We start from the raw sequence: 12662 nt of genomic DNA on the forward strand, positions 1-12662 counted from the left end.
CAGAACATTCCTTATAGCAACTTGGGAAGAAGGAGAAGATTCCTGTTCTCTTAGAAATGTTAACTGTTGGCTGCTCTCTCTCCCACTGACCTTACATTCTACACCTGTTTTTATTTAGAGGCAATCTCTGAAGCTACCGACATGAAGGAAGCTATGGAAATTATGCCGGAAACACTGGAGTATGGAATTATAAATGCTAATGTGCTCCATTTTCTGAAGGATATTATGTGTCAGGTAAACATGGAGAAAGGAAGAAATTCTAGTATTTCTAAAGTTGAGGTCATGTGGTTTTTTTATTCCACAAATAAGTAGTGGGCAGCTCTTTTGTCTCAGGTGCTGTTATGGACACTGAGGGTCAAGCAGTGGACAGGACAGTCAATGGCCCTGCTCTCTAGGAGCTGATGTAGGGGAAAGACATGGCACACCAGCACATCTATGAGAAAATGCCAGGCGCTGACAAGTGGCATGAGGAGAATAAACCCTGATATGAGACAGAAATGGGCCATGCACACTGCATGTGTGTGCAGAGGGCATGGTGAGGAATGGTCTTGCTGAGGATGTGATGTCTAAGCTTTCTTTTTTATTTTTATTATTTTTTGAGACAGGGTCTCTCTGCCATCTAGTCTGGAGTGCAGTGGCACGATCACAGCTCACTGCAGCCTCAAACTCTCAAGCGATCCTTCTGCCTCAGCCTCCTGAGTGGCTGGGATTATAGGCATACACTACCATGCCAGGCTCATTTTTGTACTTTTTGTAGAGACAGGGTCTCACCATGTTGTCCAGGCTGGTCTCCAACTCCTGGGCTCAAGCAATCTGCCCGCCATGGCCTCCCAAAGTGCTGTGATTATAGGCATGAGCCACCATGCTTGGCCTGAGCTTTATAGACCAAAAAAATGAAAAACTCATCAGCAGGCCTTTTTCATGAATGATAAGTTATTAGGGAAATGCACTAGGGAAGGAAGGAGGAGGTGATATTGAACTGAGACCCAAATGAGGCCAAGGCATCAGACATGATAGGATGTGGAGGAAGAGCATGCTGGGCAGAGAGAACAGCAGGTGCAAAGGCCCTGAGGTAGGAGCAGCCTCTGCTTGGCTCAGTAGCAGGAGGACGGCCAGTGTGGCTGGAGGGAGGGCTGGAAATGAAGGCAGGTTTAAGCAGGGGAACAACAGGATCTGGTTTGCATTTTACCTCCGGCTATTGTGGGAAAACATATTGCTGGGGTGGAGGGGAAGGAAAAACCAAATAGAAAGCCACGGAAGAGCCCAGGTGGAGGGCTGTATTAGTCCATTTTCATGCTGCTATAAAGAACAACCCATAATTTATAAAGGAAAGAGGTTAAATTGAGTCACAGTTCTGCATGGCTGTGTAGGCCTCAGGAAACTTAAAATCATGGTGGAAGGGGAAGCAAACACATCCTTCTTCACATGATGACAGGAAGGAGAAGTGTTGAGCAAAGAGGGAAAAGCCCCTTATAAAACCATCAGATCTCATGAGAACTCACTCACTATCATGAGAACAGTGGCATGGGGGTAACCTCCCCCAGGATTCAATTACCTCCCACCAGGTCCCTCCCATGACACGTGGGGATTATGGGAACTACAATTCAAGATGAGATTTGGGTGGGGACACGGCCAAACCACGTCAAGGGTGATGGTTATTTAGGCTTCAGTCAGGGAAGGGAGGGAGAAGCAGACAGTGTGAGGAATGCCTTGAGGATCAGGCCATGGGACTTGCTGGTGACCAGGATCTGGAGGCTTTGAAAAGTATCACAAGAATAGAGAGTACAAAAAATGACTCTTGGTCCCAGCACTTTAGGAGGGTGAGGTGGGAGGATTGCTTGAGGCTAGGAGTTTGAGAACAACCTGGGCAATATAGCAAGACCCCATCTCTAAAAAAAAGAAAATTTAAAAAAGAATGACTCTTAGGATTTGGGTCTGAGAAACTGGGAGGATGGTGAAGTCATTACTGAGATGGAGGATGGGGAGAAACAGATATGGAGAGAAACTTAAGTGTTGTATTGTGCATGTTAAGCACAGGTGGCCTCTTAGACATTCAAGTCAAGGCGTAAAGCAGGACGTATGAGTCTGGAACTCCGCAGGGAACTCAGGGCATCCGTCTAGCAAATATTCACTGAGCACCTACTGTATTTCATAGCAATGAACAACTGAGACAAGGTCTCTGCCTCATGGAGCTTTCATTCTAGACGGGAAGATGTACATTAAGCAAGATCAATGAGAAAATATATAGTGTGTTAGATAGCAACAAGAGTTAGGGAGAAAAATGAAACCAGATCGGGAAGAAAAAGGAAACGAGGGGGATAGGGACAGTTGACAGGGAAAGGTGGGGCTTTTGCAATTTTAGATAGGGTGGCCAGGAAGACTCCACTGAGAAGATGTGGCTAAAAATGTCCAAACCAACACAATATCCTCTTTTGCTTGGAGTAGTGCAGTAGCCTCCAAAAAGTTCCCCCAGTTTCTGTTCTTACCCTCTATGCTACATTCTCCACATGCACCAGAGTGATGCTTTAAAATAGGGGCGTCATCAGCACAGAGATGGTGTGAAACCAAGGGACCAGGTGGAACAACCAAGGGAGGGAATAGAGATGGAAGAGATGAGGGGAGAGGAAAGTTAGCACATGGGGGATCCAGAAGCCAAGAGAAGATGATGCTTCGTGGGAGAAGGGAGGGGCCCGCTGTGCCACTTGCTGCTGGAGGTCAAGAAGGCACAGGCAAAGAAGAGCGGGAGGGCTTGGCCCTGGGTGACTTCCATGTGAGCAGTTCTGGGGATGGGAGCAGACGAGGTCTCACTGAGAACAAGTCACCCTGTGAGTTAGGCTGTGGGGCCTCCCCACTGAGCTGCCAGCACACAAGGGGTGTTCCACCCGAAGATACCCTCCTTCATCGGGATGATCTCTTTTCCTAGTGTGGCTTTGGAGGACTCAAGAACATTGGCTGCCTTCTTATTTATTTATTTATATTTTTTGTTTTTATTCATTTATTTTTGAGACAGGGTCTCATTCTGCCACCTAGGCTGGAGTGCAGTGGCGCAAGCATGGCTCACTGCAGCCTTGACCTCCCAGGCTTAAACGATCCTCCCACCCCAGCCTCCTGAGTAGCTGGGAGGATCACTAAAAATTAGCCAGGTGCACGCCATGCCACAATCCCTGGATGATTTTTGTGTTTTTTTTTTTAGAGACAGTGTCTCAGTATGTTGCCAAGGCTGGTCTCAAACTCCTGGGCTCAAGTGATCTGCCCACCTCAGCCCCCCAAAATGTTGAGATTGCAGGCATGAGCCACCACACCTGGCCACGCTGGCTACCTTCTTATGCAAACGGAACTTTCCATTCTAAAATAACATCAACCCCATCTCTACCAAAAAGAAAAAGAAAAATCTGCTGGGCACGGCTGTGGGCTACTCTGGAGGCTGAGGTGGGATGATTGCTTGAACCCAGGAGTTTGAGGTTGCAGTGCATGGTGGTCATGCCACTGCACTATAGACTGGGTGGCAGAGAGATACTCTATCTCTTAAAAAAAATAAAAAATAAAAATAAAATAACATCAAAACATGATGTGTAATTAATTATTCGTGGTTATATGCATTATGACAACCAGAGTCATGTCTAAAGGACACAGGGCTCAACTTGAAGAGGCTCATGCCAGCCACAGATGGGACATTTTGACCTTCAGTAAGGATAAAATTGCAGTGGATTGAAGCATAGAAAATATATTCAAATACGGCCGGGCGCAGTGGCTCATGCCTGTAGTCCTAGCACTTTGGGAGGCCAAGGTGAGTGGATCACCTGAGGTTAGGAGTTCGAGACCAGCCTGATCAATATGTTGAACCCCCCGTCTCTACTAAAATTACAAAAATTACCCCGGTGTGATGGCGGGCGTCTGTAGTCCCAGCTACTTGGGAGGCTGAGGCAGGAGAATTGCTTGAACCCAGGAGGTGGAGGTTGCAGTGAGCTGAGGTCGTGTTACTGCACTCCAGCCTGGGCGACAGAAAGAGACTCCGTCTCAAAAAAAAAAAAAAAAAAATATATATATATATATATATAAATATATATATAAATATATATCTATATATATAGATAGATAGATATTCAAATGCACGAGTTAAAAATTTTTTTTGAGACAGAGTTCTTAATCCATTGCCCAGGCTATAGTGCAATAGCACAATCACATCTCACTGCAGCCTTAAACTCCCAGGTTCACGGGATCCACCCATCTCAGCCTCCGGAGTAGCTGGGTCCATAGGTGCTCACCACTAAGACTGTTTATTTTTTCTTTTTTTTTTTTTGAGGTGAAGTCTCACTCTGTTGCTCAGGCTGGAGTGCAGTGGTGCGATCTCAGCTCACTGCAACCTCTGCCTCCCGGGTTCATGACATTCTCCTGCCTCAGCCTCCCAAGTAGCTGGGACTAGAGGCACCCGCCACCACACCTGGCTAATTTTTTGTATTTTTAGTAGAGATGGGGTTTCACTGTGTTAGCCAGGATGCTCTTGATCTCCTGACCTCATGATCCACCCACCTCGGCTTCCCAAAGTGCTGGGATTACAGGCATGAGCCACTGCACCCAGCCTAACTTTTTTTTTTTTTTTAATTGTAGAGATGGGGTCTCCCTGTGTTGCCCCGGCTGTTCTCAAACTCCTGGGCTCAAGAGATTTTCCCGCCTTGGCCTCTCAGAGTGCTGGGATTATAGGCATAAGCTACCATGCCCAGCCTTTCAAATCCAATGAATTTATGATGATCTTTAAAAGTCCTGATGGGTCACTTCTGGAGGATGATAGGGAACCACTGTACTATTTCGAAAATTGGGCAAACAAAGAGGAGTCAAGCATTTATGTTGCCTTCCCCATATGAAATGTACGAGATCATCTAGTAGTAGCTGTGAGAGGCGTCTCTATATCAGCATCTCAGCTAATAAACGGACATTTTAGAACATTTCAATTTTGGAACCCCCACTTGATTAATGGACCTGGGGGTGGGAGGAGAGAGAGAGAGAGAGAAACAAAACCCAAACCAATAATTTGTTTCCTGATGGAAGAAACACCAGTCATATTTTGGTCAAGTCTCTGGTCCCAGCTGCCAATGTGCAGGAAATACACATCACAGAGGAAGTCCGGCTGCACAGTGAGTGTGTCGTCAGCAACATTTGGATTGGTCAGCTCTACTAATCCAACATGCTGGGTTCTTCAGTATGTTGCAGGAAATACGTATAGATTCAAAGAGTCTTAAAAGAGGTATCACAATTTTAAGAAATATAGGCAAAACTAAAAAACAAGAACAAAATTCAGCCAACCAACTCAATCAACCCACAGGCATTTATAGATCACTTTTTATGTGGTGGGGGCTAAGTTGTTTGGTAATTGTATTCCAGTGACTTCATAAATGTGTTCTTCTGTCTCTAGCTACATTTCAAAGAAACTATGTCCTCAAGAACTTAATTTACAAGAATAAGATGGTCCTGAGCTGATGGTTTAACACATAGTTTTCTTACCTCCCTGTGCCAGTTTCCCCTCCCTCCCTCCTTTCTTTCTCTTTCTCTCTCTCTTTCTTTCTGAGACAGGGTCTTGCTCTATCGCCCAGGTTGGAGTGCAGTGGTGCGATCTCGGCTCACTGCAAATCGCCACCTCCTGGTTCAAGCAATTCTCATGCCTCAGCCTCCCGAGTAGCTTGGACCACAGGTGTGCACTACCACACCCAGCTAATTTTTGTATTTTTAGTAGAGATGGGGTTTCACCATGTTGGCCAGGCTGGCCTTGAACTCCTGATCTCAAGTGATCCACCAGCCTCGGCCTCCCAAAGTGCTGGGATTATGGGCATGAGCCACCGCAGCCAGCCCCCGTGCCACAGTTTGTAACTTCTCAGTTACTGGTGGTATACAGAAATAACAGTACTGTTTTTGGGGCGGTCGTGTCAGGCCTGGTTAAAATTGGTGCCCTTGGATCACTTTGTCAAATGTAATCTCTCTGTCTTTAGGTCTGCACTCCAGGTTTGAGTGCTTTTCACTTTGCACGTTTGTATCTCAATATAAAAGAATATTCAGGCCGGGCACAGGGGTCACGCCTGTAATCCCAGCACTTTAGGAGGCCAGGGCGGGTGGATCATGAGGTCAGGAGATCGAGACCAGCCTGGCCAAGATGGTGAAACCCTGTCTCTACTAAAAATACAAAAATTAGCTGGGTGTGGTGGCGCGTGCCTGTAACCCCAGCTACTCGGGAGATGGAGGCAGAAGAATTGCTTGCACTGGGGAGGTGGAGGTTGCAGTGAGCCAAGATTGCGCCACTGCACTCCAGCCTGGTGACAGAGTGAGACTCTGTTTCAGAAAAAAAAAAAAAAAAAAAGAATATTCAAAACCAGAGGCAATTTAAATACATGAATTATTGAAAATGACATCATATGATGTATTTCATAAAATTGGCATTTCAGGTTTTTTTGCCAGCATTGTCCTTCAATCAGCACAGGACAAGTACAACTGTGGGAGTTACATCTGGAGAAGGCTTTGATTTCTCTGAGTACGAATCAGACCTGCCGCCCATGCCTGGGGAGACAGTAGAATATCACAGTATTCAATTAATACGGGATGAATTTTTAATGAATGTGCAGAAATTTGCAAGTAATATTCAAAGAACCATGCAGCAACTTGAAGGTAAGGTTTCATTTTTACAACTTTTTTTTTTTTTTTTTTGAGATGGAGTCTCGCTCTGTCGCCCAGGCTGGAGTGCAGTGGCCGGATCTCAGCTCACTGCAAGCTCCGCCTCCCGGGTTCACGCCATTCTCCTGCCTCAGCCTCCTGAGAATAATAGATATTCTTTTTTTTTTTTTTTTTTTTTGAGACGGAGGTCGCTTCTGTAGCCCAGGCTGGAGGCAGGGCCGGATCTCAGCTCACTGCAAGCTCCTCCTCGGGCTTACTTTACTCTTCTCCTGCCTCAGCCTCCCGAGTAGCTGGGATCACATGCCGCACCACCATGCCCGCTAGTTTTTTTGTATTTTAGTAGAGGACAAGCTCACCCTTTTTAGCTGTGGATGGTCTCATCTCCTGATCTCAGATCCGCCTGCCTCTGCCTCCAAAGTGCTGGGATTGCCAGGCTGAGCCACCGCTACTTTTTTTAGACGGAGTCTTGCTCTGTCAGCTTCAGGCTGGAGTGCAGTGGGCGCAGCTCCAGTCACTGCAAGCCCCGCCTCCTGGGTTCACACCATTCTCCTGCCTCAGCTCTCCCCGAGTAGCTGGGACTACAGGCACTCTGCCACCTCACTGCTAGTTTTTTTTGTATTTTTTAGTAGGACGGGTTTCACTGCAGTTAGCTTGTGATGGTCTCATCTCCTGATCTCATGATCCTACTTCGTTTTAGCTCCTAAAGTGCTGGGATCACAGGCTTGAGCCACTGCCACCAGCTGACTTTGTAAAATATTAGTCACTGTTAGTCTTTTTTTTTTTTTTAAACGGAGTCTCACTCTGTTGCCCAGGCTGGAATGCAGTGGCGAGATCTCGGCTCACTGCAACCTCCACCCCCCGGGTTCAAGGGATTCTCCTGCCTCAGCCTCCCGAGGAGCTGGGATTACAGGCGTGCACCACCACACCCAGCTAATTTTTGTATTTTTAATAGAGATGGGGTTTTACCATGTTGGCCAGGCTGTTCTTAAACTCCTGACTTCCAATGATCCACCTGCCTCGGCCTCTCAGAGTGCTGGGATTACAGGTATGAGCCACTGTGCCCGGCCTAGCACACGATTTTGAACACATTTTTCTTCATTGTTTTCTAGTAGTCAACATCCAGTGATGAGAAACTGAATGTTCTTCTAATTTTTCTCCCCTCTCCCTTTTACATGCTTTTAAGACCATCTGGTAATCCCTAGTGTTTTGATGTTAGGATGATGGGTCTGTGTGTGGTACTTTTTTCATTCATTTTTTAAACACTCAGTGGGTGTTTTCAGTCCAAAGACTGAAAAATTCTCTTGACATTTTCCTCCACTATTTGTTTTCTCTTGCTGAAATTCCTGCTGGAGGCATGTCTGGAGATTCTATTTCTTATCTTTTCTCTTGTATTTTTCATCTTTTTGTCTTTGTATTCTTTCCTGGAGTGTTCTTCAACTTCTATGTTACCAACATTTGATTGCCAGTCATATCAGCTATTATATTTTTAATTTTTAAGACCTCTTATTCTCTGATTGTATTTTTTTTTTCATAGCATCCTGTTCTTATTTGATGGATGCCATATGTCTCAAATCTCTGAGACAAATAGCTGGGCTTTCCTTTTGGAAATGTTCTCCTTTTGCCCTGCCCTGCCTCCTCTCCCCTCTCTTCCCCTTCCCTTTTCTTTCTTTTATTTTCTTTCCTTTCTTTTTTCTTTTCTTCTTTTTTTTTTGACAAGGTCTTACTCTGCCACCCAGGCTGAAGTGCAGTGGCACAAACATAGCTCACTGCAGTCTCAACCTTCTGGGAACTCAGGCAATCCTCCCACCTCAGCCCCCCAAGTAGCTGGGATTACAGGCACACACCACCATGCCCGGCTAATTTTTGTATTTTTAGTAGAGGGGGGTTTTGCCACATTGGCCAGGCTGGTCTCGAACTCCTGACCGCAAGTGATCTTCCTGCCTAGGTCTCTCAAAGTGCTGAGATTACAGGTGCGTGCCATCGTGCCTGGCCTGTTCTCCTTTTCTTTACATTATCTCAGTTTCCCCTGATGTCATTTTTCCCCTGATTTATCTTTGACTGACTGTTTCAGGCTAGTGGTTATCTAAAATATCTGCTGGTTCTTTGTTCAAGTTTTTAAAAATTGAAGTCACTAGGTTGTAAACTCAGAAACATCTTAAATAACTAAATCATTCTGATCAAGCTTAACGCTGGAACAATTATCTAAAATATTTGAATTGCATTCTAATGAAAGAGAATGAGATACAGATATTATCAGGACAGGGGATGCATCAGATCTTATTATACTGATGAAGCTTGAGAGAAGACCCAGCCGGTGAACTTGAATGTTTTTCTTTGTAATCATTTTTCCTGAACGAGTGACTGACTGATCGCTTTTATTTTCCTAGGTGAGATCAAGTTAGAAATGCCAACCATCAGTGTGGAGGGAGAGGTGTCCGACCTGGCAGCTGACCCGGAAACTGTTGACATCTTGGAGCAGTGTGTGATAAACTGGCTGAACCAGATATCCATAGCGGTTGAGGGCCAACTGAAGAAGACACCTCAGGTAGTTTGTGTAGGGCTTTCAGGGAGCCCCGATCCAGGTCATGCTTACCATGCTGGGAAAGAGCCCAGAGTCTGGGGTCTGCATCGTCTGGCATCTTTTCTTACTGTTTTATGATTTCCTTAAGCCATCAAAATAAACACACCCAAAATACCACTTCTGGGCTTTCTGATGTTAATGTGCTACCAGGTTACTGCCTGGATTGATAAAGATAACACTTTAGATCAGTCGGGAAGCTTGGGCTGCGCAAAACAGGAAACCCAACTCAGTTTGATCAGCTAAGAAAGCAAATTCCTTGGCTCAGATAATGGAAAAGTCCAGAGGTAGGGTTGCCTTCAGGTCCAGTTTGATCAGGGCTCTGGCTAGGTTTCTCTCTGAATCTCTCAGTTCCAGACTCCTTTCTAGGGGCCGGGGAGCTTCATTCCTTAGGCTGGCTGCCTTGCAGCAGTTTCTGGCGTCACATCCGCACACCTCATCGTCCGGAGGAAAGCAGAGGGTGCTTCTAGCATTCCCAGCTGGAGCCCGGAGATTCACTCTGATTGGACCATGCTGGGTCGAGAGCCCACCCCTGAAGACCCTGAAGGATTGGACAGAAAGGAACGGATGCTGAGAAACCACCAAAGTGTCCACTCCGCACTAATGATGAGAGTTCTTTGTGTGTTCGTTTCACCTCTCAGGGTAAAGGCCCTCTGGCTGAAATTGAATTCTGGAGGGAAAGAAATGCAACTTTAAGTGCTCTGCATGAACAAACAAAGCTTCCAATAGTCAGAAAAGTCTTGGATGTGATCAAGGAATCCGACTCCATGCTTGTGGCTAACCTGCAGCCAGTGTTCACCGAGTTATTCAAGCTCCACACGGAGGCCTCAGACAACGTGCGCTTTCTCTCCACCGTGGAGCGTTATTTCAAGGTACGCTGGGTGTGCTGCGCTTTGCAGTCAGCTCTGTCAAAGGGATTTCCTATGATTTAATTTCCCTTTTAAAAATGTTCAGCATTTGGCCAGGAGAAGTGGCTCATGCCTGTAATCCCAGCATGAGGTGGGCAGATCGCTTGAGCTCAGGAGTTTGAGACCAGCCTGGCCAACATGGTGAAACCCTGTCTCTCCAAAAAATACAAAAATTAGCTGGGTTTGGTGGTGTGCACCTGTAATTCCAGCTACTCAGGAGGCTGAGGTGGAAGGATTGCTTGAGCCTGGGAGATGGAGGTTGCAGTGAGCCAAGATTGCGCCACTACACTCCAGCCTGGGCAACACAGTAAGACCCTGTCTCAGAAAAAAACCTCAGCATTTCAAAAACTGTGATAAAATAGACATGACACGATATTATCATTTTAACCACTATTAGGCGTACAGTTCAGTGGCACTAAATACATACACAATGCTATGTGTCCATTACACTATTTCCAAAACAGTTTCATCTTCCCAAACTGGAATTCTGTGTCCATTAAACACTAACTCCCCCTTCTTCCTTACCCTAAGTCCCTGGTAACTCTGTTCTCCTTTCTGTCTTTGTAAATCTGACTACTCTAGGGACTTCATATAAGGGGGCCATGCAGGACTGATCCTGTGTGCAGTCTCTTTCATTCAGCATCATGTTTTCAACGTTCACCTGTATTGTAGCTAGGAACGTATTAGTGCTTCATTCCTTTCTATGGCAGAATCATATTCCATAGCATGGATAGACTACATTTTGTTCTCTCGTCATCAGTTGGTGAGCATTTGAGTTGTTTCTGCATTTTGGCTATTATGAAGAATGCTGCTACGAACATTCTTGTACAAGGATTTGTGTGGATGTATGTTTTTAATTATTCATGTATTATGCATAGGAGTGGAATAGCTGGGTCATATGATAACCGTTTAACCTTTTGAGGAATTTCTAGATTGTTTTCCAAAGTGGTTGTCCCATTTTACATTCTCAAGAGCAATACACGAAGGTTCTGGTTTTTCCATATCTTCACCACCACTTGTTATTGTCTGTCTTTCTGATAATAGCCATTGTGGTTTAATTTGCATTTCTTTAACAACTAGTGAGACTGAACAACTTTTTATGTACTTAACGTGCTTCTTGTCAATTTCATATTGTTGGTGAAATGTCTGTTTTAATCTTTTGCCCATTATTTGAGTTATTATTATAAGAGATTAAAAAAAGTCTGCTCACCTGGGCAACATAATGCAACACCATCTCTACAAAAATAAAAATAAAAAATTAGCCGGTGTAGTGGCGCATGCCTGCATTCCCAGCTTACTTGGGAGGCTGAGGTGGGAGGATCACTTGAGTCCGGAGGGGAGTCAAGGCTGCAGTAAGCCATGATTGTACCATTGCACTCCAGCCTGGGCACCAGACTTGGTCTCAAAAAAAAAGAAAAAAAAAACAAGAGTGAAACTTCTTGCATGCTTACTGTTTTATGAAACTATTTGGACCCCAAGGCTAAGGGCTCTTGTGTGGCTCTCTCCTCTCTTGGTCAGAACATAACGCATGGGTCTGGCTTCCACGTGGTCCTGGACACCATCCCCGCCATGATGAGTGCCCTGCGGATGGTGTGGATCATCTCCCGACACTACAACAAAGACGAGAGGATGATTCCGCTCATGGAGCGCATCGCCTGGGAAATCGCCGAGAGAGTCTGTCGAGTGGTCAACCTGCGGACTTTGTTCAAGTAAGAAGCCATAGCGTTCATTTTTTTGTTTTGTTTTCACTTTTAACTTTTTAGATCTTAAACAGCTCTATTGAGCTATAATTCACATATAATTCTCTCACTTAAAATGTACAATTCACTGGCTTCTATGGCCAGGCGCAGTGGCACACGCCTGTAATCCCAGCACTTTGGGGGGGCCAAGGTGGGGCAGATTGCTTGAGGCCAGAAGTTCGAGACCAGCCTAGCCAACATGGTGAAACCCCATCTCTACTAAAAATTCAAAACTTAGCTGAGTGTGGTGGCGCATGCCTGTAATCCCAGCTTCATGGGAGTCTGAAGCATGAGAATTGCTTGAACCTGGGAGACGGAGGTTGCAGTGAGTGGAGATCACACCATTACGTTCCAGCCTGGGTGAGACAGCGAGACTCTGTCTCAAAAAAAAAAAAAAAAGTACAATTCACTGGCTTTTAGTATATTCGGAGAATTGTGCAGCCATAACCACTATCAATGTTAGAACATTTTCTTCATCCCTCAAAAGAAAACATGTGCCTTTTAGCAGTCACTCCCCACCTCTCCCTAATTGCCCTAGTCCTGGGAACCATACAGCGTGGGGTCTTTTGCATATGAATGGAATCAGACACTATGTGACTTTTATGTCTGACTTCTTTCACTTAGCACCATGTTTTAAAGGTTCATCCACATTGTGGCATGGATCAGTGCTTCATTCCTTTTTATGGCTTAATCATATTCCATTGTATGGAGATACACTTCGTTTCACGTACATTTGTGTATGTGTGTGTACACACACATATACATCTATATCTATATGAA

The 12662-nt window shown here is 45.3% G+C and overlaps 1 protein-coding gene across 4 annotated transcripts in view; it reads left to right on the forward strand.

The window, feature by feature from the left end:
* Positions 1–12662, forward strand: part of DNAH10 (dynein axonemal heavy chain 10) — a 175747-nt gene that overhangs the window by 12548 nt on the left and 150537 nt on the right. For all 4 annotated transcript variants that reach the window (XM_031650880.1, XM_031650881.1, XM_031650879.1 and 1 more), the window contains exons 5-9: positions 119–234; positions 6432–6651; positions 9045–9202; positions 9877–10107; positions 11662–11852. In XM_031650880.1, coding sequence (XP_031506740.1) covers positions 119–234; positions 6432–6651; positions 9045–9202; positions 9877–10107; positions 11662–11852 — 916 coding nt within the window. The remainder of the gene's footprint in view (positions 1–118; positions 235–6431; positions 6652–9044; positions 9203–9876; positions 10108–11661; positions 11853–12662) is intronic.

The sequence above is a fragment of the Papio anubis genome, chromosome 9 (assembly GCF_008728515.1).
Source record: "Papio anubis isolate 15944 chromosome 9, Panubis1.0, whole genome shotgun sequence".
Classification (NCBI taxonomy): domain Eukaryota; kingdom Metazoa; phylum Chordata; class Mammalia; order Primates; family Cercopithecidae; genus Papio; species Papio anubis.